Source organism: Lissotriton vulgaris, chromosome 2_1, assembly GCF_964263255.1.
Source record: "Lissotriton vulgaris chromosome 2_1, aLisVul1.2, whole genome shotgun sequence".
Lineage (NCBI taxonomy): Eukaryota > Metazoa > Chordata > Amphibia > Caudata > Salamandridae > Lissotriton > Lissotriton vulgaris.
In genome coordinates, this window is record NC_141687.1 from 832,257,058 (window position 1) to 832,271,166 (window position 14,109).

The 14,109-nt window shown below is 48.7% G+C and overlaps 1 protein-coding gene across 4 annotated transcripts in view; it reads left to right on the forward strand.

The window, feature by feature from the left end:
- Positions 1-14,109, forward strand: part of DIP2A (DIP2 acetate--CoA ligase A) — a 964,533-nt gene that overhangs the window by 909,505 nt on the left and 40,919 nt on the right. For all 4 annotated transcript variants that reach the window (XM_086956246.1, XM_086956248.1, XM_086956245.1 and 1 more), the window contains 2 exons: positions 11,725-11,782; positions 12,616-12,690. In XM_086956246.1, the coding sequence (XP_086812372.1) occupies positions 11,725-11,782; positions 12,616-12,690 (133 nt within the window). The remainder of the gene's footprint in view (positions 1-11,724; positions 11,783-12,615; positions 12,691-14,109) is intronic.

Here is a 14,109-nt window from a genome sequence, read left to right on the forward strand (position 1 = left end):
TGAAGAGGGGGCATAAGGGGGCAGGGCTGGAGTGCCAAAGAAAGGGAGATGCAGTGTCATTGGTCCGTTACTATCGTCATGCCTTTATGAGGCTGTAAGACTCCAAATTTGTACGAGGGGTGCTCTGCTTTGAATATTTATGCTACAGCAAATACAAACATAAAGATGATCTATTTACAGCAACTCAGCACATTTCCCGGGCCTGCCAGCCAACAGATCAAACACAGCCCACTGCCATTTGTACAGAATAAACAAAGTGTATAGCGTATTTAAAAAATGCAATCATTAAAAACTAAACTAGATAAAGTGGTATCATGAATCTGTGAACACCCAACATCACAGGAGCCTGCACGCCCTCCTTTTACACCTAGATACAGTGGAACATGAATCTGTGAACGCCCAATATCTCAGGAGCTAAATCTTTAAAAACATAATCTGGTGCATTATGTACTACGGTGCATGTCGTTAACGCACATGCTGGAATTACTTTTACATTTTACTAAAACCCAGTGACTGCTCCCAGGAGAGAGTTTATCTGGAAATGGTTTCTGTTTTATTTGCAGATGTGCCCAGTAGATGTGCACTGGGGGCAGCTGGCCTGAGCAGTGGGCACTGAATGGAGGCTCTGCCAGACTGGACAGCCTGAGCCATGCCACCGCGGGGCAGGCCTTACTAGCATACCAGATGTTAGGATGGGAGGGTGAAGTGAATTTATGTAAGGGGTCAAAAGTCCACTCACAGGGGATTTGATTTTTGGGGCAAATGAATCAGTTTCAGAATATTAACTCCTTGTGCATTGCATAGTTATTTTGAGACACATTGTAACAGCCTTAAAGCGCACATGCGGAGACCCAAAGAATGAAGGCGTGGGAGTGTAGAAGCAGAGGTGTGAAGGTTAGCAGGCACGGAATGGAAGAGGAGACAGCAGAGAGGGCAAAGAAGGAATGGAGGGGTGACATAAGGAATGGAGAGAGAGAAGAGTAAGAAGGAATGGAGGGGGAGAGGAGAGAGGGTAGGAGGCAATGAAGCTTCATCTAAATTAAAGTTTTTAGTAAAAAAAAAGCACAACATGGCGCCTCTGTAGTTAGCCTGAACAGGAAAACCAGCACTGTAAACAATGCGAGGGATTTTCCGGAACAAATGGCGAGGTCCGGAGCTCCAGCCGTGGTCTGGGCAAGAGGCCACTGACCCTGCACCCCCACGGAGCACGCATGAGAGGACTGCAAGTTGTAGTAGTGCTGAGTGATTCCAGTAAACACAGTCAGACACATCTCACCAGACTGACACCAGCACACATTACACACCGCCCAAAGACCCTGGCTTCTCGATTGATGAAATGAGATTGCGCAATCTCAACAGTGGATATACGACATTCTTCGCAATATTGAATATGCACGAGAGGGTATATATTTCTAAGCACATGTAACATTTCACAGGATGTTGAAATACAAATAGGATCACTAAGTAAAGAACATAACCAACAAAAACACACCCAGCATACGAAACCGAAACCGCTCCATGGACGAAAAATATCTCATTAAAATATTGGCAGCTGAGGAGGCCGCTGTAGCCAATGATCTCGCTGCGACAAGAAAAAAAATGTATTGTTTGTGCCTGGGCGGGTAAAAATAAAGACGGAAACCCCAAAACAGGAAGAAAAAAAACGGGCTGCCTGCAACACATTTTTACCGAAAATGGGAGAGACACGGTTTATATCTCACGCCAGACCCTTAATGCATTTCATTAATTGAGGGAGTAGGGCATGTTTTCTACTTTGGGCACGACACGGTGCAAAAACAGCCAGCTAAGTAGCGCCCGGTACCACGGGGTTCTAAAACGTATGGGGGGGCATTGTTTATGAGGCAATACGCGAGTCTTGCTGAGGGTGTACTCGGAGTGAGTGTTGGGCTCTTTTGATAACTGATTCCTGGAAAGAGTTTCTGCATGGCTGCGCAAGCCTGGAAGTGATTGCAGCTTAGCTTGGGTGTGTGTGTGTGTGTGGTCTACCCCCCGGTGGCATGCCCTTCGGGTAACGAGACAGGGAGTACCTTGTGCACGCCCCTGGTGGGTGCAAAAGCTCCTGTGCGCATGTGACACGCGTCCCATCCTGAGCTTACAAACAAAAGCATGGGGTGGGGTGGGGGCAGCCCTCTCCTCCTAGTGCCGGATAGTAGACACGGGCTTCCAGAGAGGGGGAAATCACAACCAGATGCGTGTGGTACAATGCCCGTGAGGGTGTCCTCCAGGATCAGCGACAGAAGAAGCCAAGAGGTGTGGCATCAATTAAAATGCAGACGGGGAGGAAGTGTCGATGGAGGTCTGCGACGGGCGGAAAACAACAATTCAAACAAGCGGGTGCCATTGCGAAAACAATTGCACTACAAATAAACTGCAAGGGGCGGGAGATGTTGTGTGGGAACAGTATGGGGAGATTTGATTAACTGGGAGCAGCGCCATGAGCCAGCAAGGAAAAAGCAACAAAATAAATGAATGCCACTTTGGAAAATTACGCATTCCACTGCAAAAACATGTTTGTGCCTGCAGAGGTGGAACTATAACCTATATTTTGTTGGAGGGAAGAGCTTAAACAAGCATTAGCGGCAGCATTAGAAACGAAAATCGGCCGCGAAATGAAACCCTTTGAAGTAGCCAGGCTGAAAAAAAAAGCAATTAGGACGGCCTGCGGCCGTGAATAAGTGACGGCGGGGGGCGGGGAGAGAGGAACAGATGGCTGTGAAGGGAGAAAGGCTGCTGGCAGGGGGAAGGCTCGTGCATGAGAGCAGGTCACGTTATTGGGATTCACGTGAACTTTTGAAAATCCGCATCGTAAAAAGTCAGCTTTTGGATTGACAGCAATAGGTTCGAGTAAACTCGACCTAAAAACAAAAAATAAGGGCTTAGCTGCTATTTGAAATATTCATTGCGTGTATTGCCTGCTCATTGGTGATGGGACTACAAGCCACCTTTGACTGGGAAATCGGCACTCTAAAGGAACAATGTGCTACAATATTGTCATATTTGAGTAGGACCCTTTTGTCTTGGGTGTCATTTTTTGGTTTGAGGGACTTTTCATAATTTGTCTGCATTTGCGCTAGAAACTCCGCAGCCGAGTCTATTGTCTAGTCAGTTGTCCAGCCTTGCACCCAGAGCGATTAAAATAGAAGACAAGGCATGTCATAGTAGATTTCTACATGGTATCATTTGTCTGGCACCACTTTACCAATGAGTGGGGCATCCTAGGTCCCTTGTAAAGTTTGTAGTGAAAGAACCAACGAATTGCCAAGTTACCAGTCCCCCTCTTTGCAGTCCTACAGGATAACATTGGCCAGCAGGCCAATGTTATAGAGAATCTATTCCATATGTTCTATAAAACCATTTGGGGTCGCATTGCAGCCTGAAGGGGTTGTAGGAATTTCTATAGCACACATTCTGCCTCTAGTATGGCTGTGCTGTGCCATCAGAGTTTAGATACTTTTATGGCCTAGTCTTGAAGGTTCAGTTTTAGAACGGAGTCTTAATTTCTTTTGCCCAGTAGTGCAGTTGTGGTTCATGTTTTGTTGTATTTGTGGTTAGTGGTAAATTGTGTGCATGTATACCCAGTTGGTCTGTACCACTTCAGTTACGTGCCTTCGAGGAGGATTGGCGTGTGCATTGCTCAGATTGAAGTATGTGTCTGAGATAGTTGAAAGCTTAGTGTTCTGTTGGGAATCCACAATTTCCTTTTAAGCAAATTAACTGTGGGATTTTGGCATAGTGTGTACTGTGTTTTATGAAGTGGTATATTGTTTTGAGCTTGATAAGGTGTAGGTATATAATAGCTTTAACATGTGTTGGATGTGTATGTGTTCTAACTAATGTGTTCTGTTTAAGGTTACTTTTCAAGTAGGCAGCCCTGTCCAGTGTGCTTTATGTGCATTGGTAAGGTGCAAGGTGATCTTCCTAATATGTTCTGTTTGAATCTTGCATGGTTGTTATTACCAGCATCGTAGAATTGATTATTGCTCGCTGGCAGGCTTCTGGTCTTCTCACATGGTTTTAGGCATGTGCCCATGTCACCAATGTTGCCAAAGAGGTAGTAGACTGCGGTATGTGAGTACTCAAAAAGTGCATAATCCCAAAAGCCTATGTACCCCAGATGGTAACATTTGCAGAAGTTATGCATACTCTTTTATGACAGAGTTAAATTATGCCAAGTGAGCTAAATTACAGTTGGATCAGCAATCAAAGTTGATTATTTGAGCAGAACCAAGTCATCTTTTTTTAAAGGTAAGAGTAGTGCTTACTGTTGCACCTTAATGCCAGATGAGTGTGCTGGTAATTTGAAAAAGCAGCCAAAGTTGGCCACTTGAGCAGGCCAAGATTTTTCCTACCATTCTTAAGCAAAAAAGAGGCCTAATTCTTTGTGTTGCAGTGCAAATGCTACTCATTTTCCTGAAGGCCTTGATTGCGAGCTGGGCAAATATTAATCGAATCATTTCGAAAACCCAAGGCAGAATTTAACCCTGTGCAAGCCATGGTGAAACACAAAATGGTGAAAAGGGTACTACAGTCCGAACAAGAGTGATGCAAGCTGTTTCGTATTACCCTAATGCCCTCGCCTCTTGAGGGAAGTCCATGTTGGTTTTAGATTGTAAAGGCCCTTGTAATGCCAAGCTAGAATCATTTAGGATTTTCCTTCTCTTATTTGCCACACTCCAAGACATTTTCACTTTAATTTTAATAAGGAATTGCATTTCATGGGAATAAAACAAATGGACAGCCCACTTTAACAAGCCCACCATCAACTTAGTAATCAGCAGAAACAAACTGCTGGTGAAGGCCGTCAAGCAGTGTATCAGCCGCATCCCACAATCCGCTACCCCACCTTCAGTCATCATATGCAATGGAATTAACCTCTTCTTCACAGTCTAACATCACCAGTTCATCATCGTCATCCACACTGTCTTCTATACCTAGCCGTCATAACAGTCTGAATAAACCTTAATAAAGGCGAAATTGTTCTTTGGTTGCTTGTGGTCCGGTTCAGAGAGGTCCAAGCCTGACCGTTCGGGCATGAATGTTTCAGTTGGAGCAGGGTCAAGACTGATTTGCATATGGCTGGGTCCAATCTAAGGTGGCATGATTTGCTAACTACCGATGGACTGGGATACAGCCCTGAGTAATTATCAGTGGCTGAAATAAATTCAAGCATTCCATCCATCAAATTTGTATGCATTTCAGTGCAATGCCCTAATTGGAATGGGATTTTTCTGTTTGCATAATGTGCCACTGGAACCAAGCAATTTTTTAAGGGTGAAACTAATCTTGTGTTGCTTGTGTTCCGGTTCAGGGAGGACCTGGTCTGGCAGTTCGGCTGGATTGTCCTATGGGGGAAGGGTCAAGATTGATTTGCATATGTCTGGGCCTACACTGAGGTGGCATTGTGTGCAATATAACAGTGGATTTGGATACGGCCCGAGTAACTACCAGACAAGAAGATTAATTCAAGCATTTCATCATCCTTTTTTGTGTACTTCAGTGTGACTCCCTAAATGAGACTGGTATGCCAAGACCTAGGTCATTTGCACACTGTGCCACTGGAAACAAGCTATACTTGACTAATGAGCCCTAATAAGGGTATAATTGGTGTTGCGTTGTTTATGTTCTAGATGAACAAGTTACATATCTGTGGTAACCATCTTTCTGGTAGATTCTCTTATATGCCTGCAGATTCCTCCACTATAGAATGAACCCAGGAACCAGACTGTATCCAGAACACTTCAAAGTTATTAATTTGCCGGTAGAGGATGATGCACCCAGTCGACGCCAGATCAGTCTTCACCAAATCAGTCTTGATTCTGCTCCAATAGGAACAGTCCAGCCATGCTACCATGCAGGTTCTTCCTGACTCGGAACACAAGCAAACCGAGACCCGTTTCACTTTTATTATGGCTCATTTGTCAAGTGTAAACTGGATCCGGTGGCACGGCGTGCAACTCGCCTTTCAACAAACCAAACCCATTTATGGCGCTACTCTGAAGTGTACAAAAATGTGATGATGAATGATCAAATTGATCTCAGTTACTGATAATTACTCCGCTACATCCCAGTCTATTGGTATTTAGCACGCCATGCCACCTCAGATTGGACCGAGCCATATGCAAATCCGTTTTGCCCCTTCTTCAATAGGAACAGTCCAGTCCGAACAGCCAGGCCCTGTCCTCCCTGACCCGGACCACAGCAATGGATTGGGCTACAGCTCAAATAATTACCCATGGTTGAGATTAATACAGGCATTCCGTCCATCACTTTTTGCATGCTTTACCACACTAGCTGTTCATTCTTCAACAGAATCTCTCACACAGTCCACTCCAACATTCTTAACTCACTCAAATCCACTTCCTACAAAAATTACCTGCTTTGCTCCTTCATCAGCAAGCTCTCTGCAGGGAAAAGCCCTCAAACCCCTCTCCACATTGTCAACATTGTGCTAACCCAGAACACCTTCCCAGACACCCTCAAGACAGGACATATCTTCTACCTGCTGAAAAAGCTACACTGGATCCATCCGTCCTTGCCAACTTCTGTCCTATTATCCACCTCCAATTTAATGGAAAAATCACTATGAAGGCCATTGCCACCCAGCTATAGGAGCACATCAGCACACATAACCTACTTCAAGGTTATTCTTCAAGATTAGACCTTGCTCCAAGTAGTCAACAACACCTTCTTCTTCAACAACACCTTCTTCTTCAACAACAAGAAAAACCTTACCTTCTAGCCTTGCTTGATCAGTCTGCAGCTTTCAACACCGTCGACCAGGCAGCATTGATTCACACCCTGAAAACTTGCATGGGCTTCATTGGCACAATCCTAAACTGGATTACACCCTCTCCTCAAACTCGCCAACAAACAGCAACTCATTCAGATAGGAACTACCAGATCCTGTACGCACTCCCGGTCACCTGTTTATTTGGATGGAAGTTAACTCCCCCCAGATCTATGGCCTTGCATATAATTATCATACACAGGCTTGGTAGGAGGGTGGTGATGTTTCTTCAGAGGGCTATGTTGAGGATGTTTTCTCCTATAGTTCAGATTGACAGAGTAAATGAGTATCTGAAAGAGACACGTTAGTGATAGATTCCTTACCTTAGAATATCCCCAGGCATCAGACTGGATCCGGAAAATGTTTGCGTAGCAATACCCCTGCGCGCCAGCAGGCGTCGTCCCCGGCTCCGCGTCTGTCGTTAGCGTCGGAATGACGTCGTCGGAGTACATAGACGCCGCCCATGCACGCTGACGTCAGTTCTTCTTTTTTCCGCGCCAGCTAGCGCAGATCCGGAGAAGCTCTACCCCCTAGTCTTTTTTGACTAAACTTTTTAATCTTTTTGATCATTTCTCTACTTAACTCTTCGACTCCTACGGTGCCGGTAGGGATGCCCGGGTTTAAACCCTGTTTCAGGTGCGACCGACTGATGTCGGTTACCGACTCCTACGGTGCCGGTGCCTCAAGTGTTTAGGCCTCAACAACGACAACCGCACCTGCTCTGACTGCCGGGCCCTGACGTCTACAGCTAGGCGGGAGCGGTCCCGCAAGCGACTGGAACTCCGGCAGTCGGCCCTCGCCGTTCCAGGTCCCGGTCCTACAGGAGGTCGAGGGACGGGTCGCGGGGTCGGAAACCTCGCAGCTCCGGGAGTGGACATCGGACGTCAGGATCCAAGTCCTCAGGTAAGTCATGAGAGGTCGGAGAGACATCATCGTTCCTCCGACCCACCCCGACGCTCGCGCTATGCGGCCGGAGGTTCGGGTGACACCACCCACGCGGCTCTGATGGAGTCGCAGACGTCGCCGCCTGCCCCACACCTTAGGGTCCTTGGGCATGACGCAACGCCTGAGGAGGTCGAGCGGTACCTCATGGCCATGAAGTCCCTTCCTCCTCAGCCGGGTTCCGTGGCGCCTCTGGGCGCAATGGCCCCGGCTGGCGGGCCTAGCGGGTGGGGTGCTTCGGCTCCGGTGCCGTCGGGTGCTCCGGCCCCGGCGCAGGCCCTCCCTGGATCCGCTTCCGGATCCGGGTCGCCGCCGGTCGACCTCACCGGCGACGGCCCAGCGGGTGTCGCCCCCGGCGCCTGCTATGGGTGCCATCCCTGATCCTACACTCGGTCCGGCGCCGGAGCGGCGCCGCTGGGCGCCACTACCGACGGCCTTTGGAGATTTCTATTTCCATGAACTGGCCCCATCCGCTGACCCTGAATAACAGGAGATGGGTGACGAGGGTGATTGGGAGGGGTCTGAGGACCCTCTGGCACGGGAGTGCCAGTCTCAACAGGACTGGACATATGAGCTTGGGGAGGCCAGTGGTATTGACACTTCGCCAGACACTGGATTTGTTTCCCCTCCAATCGTGGCTACGGAGGAGGGGGCTGCTTATAGTGCAGTGTTGACGAGGGCAGCCAAGGCCCTAAACCTTGAGCTCCCTGTCGCGGCCGTGAGGACTAACCTCCTCACTGAGGTCCTTAAACCGCAGGCAAGCTCCAGTGAGCCTCTACTGCCGTTTAATGAGGCCTTGTGTGACGTTCTTGTGGGCACTTGGTCCAAGGCCGCCACAGGTCCGCCTGTGGATAGGAACTCATGCTTTTTGTCCACCCATCCCACCCCCCAGAGCCTGGTCATCCAGGCCTCCACTTCCCAGACCGCATTCCCGACGGCCCCGCCCGATCGGGAATCCAAGAGGTACGAACAGTTCGGGAAGAAGGTGTTCTCGCCCCCGAGTTTGGGACTGCGGTCAATCAATACCGCATGCCTCGTGGGCCGCTACACCCACACCCTGTGGGACACGGTCGCGGAAGTGCGGCCACAATGTCCGGAGGAGGCCCGGACAAAACTCGCCCAAGCCCTTGCGGAGGGTCGAGATGCAGCACGGTATTCCATCCGGTGTGGGCTGGATACAACGGACTCACTGGGCAGGGCGATGGCAACGACGATGGCGGTTCGACGCCACGCCTGGTTGAGGTCCGCCAACTTTTCGGCCGATGTCCAGGCTACCCTTCTGGATATGCCGTTCGATGTCCGTCACCTCTTTGGCGACAAGGCAGACCGTGCGCTTGAGCGTTTTAAAGACTCCAGGGCTACGGCCAAGTCCTTGGGCCTCTCGGCCCCATGCCTGCAAACTGGTGCCTTTCGCTCCTTTCGTGGCCAAGGAAGGGGCGCCCCCACACATGCCGCCAGCCACGCGCCGCAGAATGTTCAACAGCGCGGTGGCGGCCGTGGAAACCGCTGTAGCGGCGGTCGGGGACCACGGCGAGGCCAGTCCACACCTTCCCCCGCAGCACCTGCCTCAAAACCCTCCTAGTCCGTGCTTTCAGGACCATGTGACGCCAGGGGGGGGCAGGGTTCGCCATCACCTCTTCCACTGGCGCACTGTCACATCGGACAGGTGGGTGCTGCAAATCGTCCGAAGGGGCTACTCCCTCCCCTTCGAGGCGACTCCTCCAGCCATGCCACCGCAATTCCACCGCGTGTCGGGGGATCACTTGCAACTTCTGCAAGAGGAAGTCACGGCCCTCTTGGCCAAGGGGGCCATCGAGCACGTTCCTGGGCCAGAAGTAGGGTGTGGTTGTTACTCCCACTAAATTTCTGGTACCCAAGAAGGGCAAAGGGGGCCTAAGCCCTATCTTGGACCTACTTACACACACACACACACACACACACACACACAGAGAAGAGAGAGTGGAGAAGTGTGGCTCACTGGTAAGAGGAGGCAGACCCTGAAGCAGAGGTCAGACCGGGACCAGGGTTCAATTCCCGACGCGGCAGGGTCTTGAGCTCAAAAATGTCCACGGACTCGATAATTCTCGCTTCAGTGCCTACTCAAATCAGGGGCTCACACTCTGCAACTCTGGGCAATAGCTTGCTCAATCTCCACTACAGCCCCCGCAGCGGGATACCTGGCTTTCACCTTGGGGGTGCCCAGTATGGGCTATCTCACAGGGAAAAACCAGGACGAGTTCCCAAAGCAAGCGCCTTGAGACCCTTTGGGGTGATTAGTGCGCTAAATAAGAAGCCAACATTACATTATATTATATATTACACACTGTTCTGCACCACAACATGCAGCCTGCAATGGCAAAGTGAAGAGTCAACATAATGCACATCCCTGTGTGCCATGCCTACGACCCACTGCCCTGGCATAGGTCAGTCACTCTCTAGCTCGGTGTACTATACCAGTGGTGAGGGTTCAGGTGCATGAGCCCTGTACCCCTACAGGCTCAGGAGCTCCAACCGGGGCCGCTTAATTTACAATTTCAAATTGTTACTGAAAATAAAAAAAATTAATGCACCAGCCTTCCTACAATTTAAAATAAACTGAGAAAATGTCTTCAGATCGGTTAACTTCTGACACTTTCACTAGCTCTAGCTCCTCCTTATATCACCACTCCCACATGTATCCCCACAAGGGCTTTTCGATGCTCAATTTCTAGAGCTACCGAGCACTTCGGTCCTAGCCAGCTCAATCCCCTCTTTAGAAATGCCAAAATATACAAAAGTAGATAAGGGACATCTTGTGGTGTAGTTTGCTTACAATGCTTCCATTTGTTTGGCTAGGTCACCAGGATTGCATGCATTCAGTGGACCAAATGTAGCAGGCTGTTCTCTGAAAGATTCAAACTTGATCCTTATAAGAAAACAGATTTTATGTTTTTTAGGGATAACAACCCTCCCACATTTTACTGCTCTTTTTGCTTACCTTTAAATAAGTACTATTTTTGTTTGAAGTTATAGTTCTTCTCAGTGGCGGCTCCTCGGATACGGCAGAAGAGTGTCGCCTCACTGCTATTCGAGCAGTGCAAAAAATAAAATGATAATAAGCTTTTACCATTTTATTTTTTTGCGAGGAATTGGAGCCGGGGAAGGGCTGAGCACACTGAGGAGGGGTTTTTGCACTTTCAAAGTGCGCATGTCCAGCCCTATTGGGCTGCCCAAACAGTCATGTGTTCTCCATCTGGCTGTGTTGCACATCCCGGTGGAGAACATGCCCAGGCTCCCAGGCACTGCCTGAGCGGTCAAACAGGACGCTCAGGCTTCCGGTGCCGCTGAGTGAGGATGGTGGAGAGGCGTGTGGCAGCGAAGAAAGTACGTTTTTTTAAAACAAATTGTATCCAATCCCCCTGACCACCCTCATTCCAAAGCAGAGCCACTGGTTCTTCCGGATAATTGAGTTTTTCATGTCCTATTTAGACATGGTGATTTGAGTTCCTAATCTGAACCATCTAGTACAGTAAGCTCGACTTCGCCACCCCAGGACAATCAGGCTCCAGAAGGGAGGTGCTAGATTATCAATTGGAGAGCAGCACTATTGGTGTTACAGCACCTCTGTAGTGAACAGTTATCACACACAATATTGCAAAGTAACCCCGACTGCCACTGGGCCACAACAAAAAGGCCTCACACCTGCTCCTTCAGAATACTTTTATATAGGTTTTCTAGCACCTCATTAGCTCCACAAGTAATTAAACAGCACCCAACACCACTGAATTTCAAGCACCAAGTAAAGGCAATCACATGAATTGTTGAGAGTATACACACTCTTAGAGGAATGTAATACTTGCTCTTCGGAGAAAGTCATAACGTCACCTGCGAGAGGCAGTGAGATCACAAGAAACTGGTTTTGACGTCTGATTATTTTTAATGCTGCAGTGTGTGATAATATTTTTAGACAGTTTATTTTGAACTCTTTCTTGCAGAGTGCGTTTGGTAGAACGAGGGTCCCCGCATAGCTTACCACTAATGGAGTCAGGAAAGGTAAGTTTGTATCTCTGTATCTGCATTCTGAAATCTGCCCTTTGACATTGTATCATACCCCTCTATTATCGTCCTGTTAAGGATCATACCGTAGTTAATCCCTTTTGGCATCACTCATTGCACCCATTATGTTGTCATACCAATCCATTATCATGTCCTCCGGTCACCTCCATTGTTCTCTTAACTCAGCCTATCCTCTTGTGATTCTTTTTTAGCTTTATTATACCGTGCATCACTAATTTCATCTCCAGCCACAATTATATCATCTCAGCTTCAGTACTAAAATGCTGTATTACTTCTCTATCGTCCTTTATATTGCAGCCATATCATTTGCTTAGCTTGCACCTATATTTTTCTGATTACATCAAGAATGGCTGCATTGTTTTCGTATTATATTAAATTAATATTATACATATTACACATCAGAAACACCCTCCTATTGTACAGTCAAATCATTCTCTTCGATCATCCACACACGGTTGTTATATTGTATGCCGCTATTGTTCTGTTCTTATGTAACACCGGTATTGTCGCATCTGTCTATGAATCCCTTATGACATCCGTTCCTGTTATTTTCATCATCTCACACTTGCATCCTTTGCTTATCACATGTACTCTTGATTTATTTATATATTGTCTTATCATTCGTATGATGCTGCAAACACACAGGGGTACATTTTTCATAGTTTTGATATATGTGTGGGATAAAAATTTAACCACACCCTAAACATGATTTATCATAGCACAACCTTTATCTTTTCATTCTTATTCCTTGCATTATTATTTGTTTTAAAGGCAGGAATTTTTTTACTGTTCTTATATTTCATTTACAGATCCTTCCTGGAGTCAAAGTGATCATTGCACACACAGAAACAAAGGGACCGCTAGGAGATGCTCATCTCGGAGAGGTAGGTACTGATCGGCAAGAACAAAATGCAGCCAGTGCTAGTGGGTAGGCTTGCCGTACATAAATCTTTTCAAGCTGCATAACCATTTTTCCATTTTAGTAGTGTATTTTTCTCATTACCTTCCTTACCTTAGAATTACCCCCAGGCGTCCGACTGGATCCGGAAAGTTTTCGTTAGCAGCACCCCTGCGTGTCAGAAGGCGGCATCGAGCGGCTCCGCACCAGTCATAGGCGGTGTGATCGCCGGCATGACATTGCAGCAGCTACTTAGACGCCGCCCTCGCGTGCTGACGTCAGTTCTTTCTTTTTCCCCACCAGCAAGCGCAGATCCGGAGAGAGGGATACCCCCACTCAATTTTTCCCTGAGTGTTTTCGGACTTTTGTCTCTGTTTTTTAAGTCTTTAACTCCTGGTGTATAGGGGTGCCCGGTTTCAAGTCTTGCGAGGTTTGTCCCCGCATGATGTCGGTGACGGACCCGCACTGCGAGTGTCTCTACTGCCTGGGGCGCGACCACAACCCTGCGTCGTACCCCAACTGCCAGGCCATGGCTCTGAGACTTTTGCAGGAGCGGTCCTGAAAGTTGCTTGAGGCCCGGGAGTCAGCTCCGCGCTGTTCAAGGTCCCAGTCCCGTGGGAGGTCGAGGGACCGGTCACAGAGCCGCCGCCATTGTTCGACAAAGGCTTTGCACTCGGGTCAGGTAAGACGAAGCACAAGAAGTCGAAGAAGCAACGTCGCTCTTCGCCTTCTCCTAGCCTGTCCTGCAACACGGCTCAGGGTGCGGGTGGTGCCTCCCCCACGGCTCCAGCGGAGCCTTCACAGTTGCCGTCGGCCTAACCGCCCTTCCCGGGTCCGTCGGCAACTCCGGCCCAGCGGCAGGAATTTCTGTCAGCTCTGCCGCCGCTCCTTCGGGCCCCGTGGGTCTGCGTCAGGGGCTCCAGCCTCAGTGCCGCAAGAACCCCGTGGATCCATGCAAGGATCCTGACCGATAATGGTTGGCCTCGTACGACCTCCACCGATATAGACTTATACGGCACTGCTACCGGCCAGCTACCTGGCTGATGTTGTCCCCTGCTTCCACCCCTACGTAGAGACTGTGCTGGACCGGTGTCGATCGACACCGATTCTGACACCAGTTGGGAATTTATATCCCTCTCTCCATCCTCCTCCATATTTCTCACCTGCCCAGCAGGTTATGGAGGACGGGGAGGACTGGGAGGGGTCTGAAGACCCTCTCGCAGCCTAATGCGGATTAGACCCGGACTGGGCAGAGGATTTGGGGGACGCAGGTGATCTGGATTTCTCACCAGAACCTGGTGCACTGTCTCCTTCTACCGTGACTACAGAGGAGGGTGGTACTTATTCAGCTGTGTTACGTACGGCAGCAGAGGCTCTCCACCTCGAGCTCCCTACAGTGGCCATC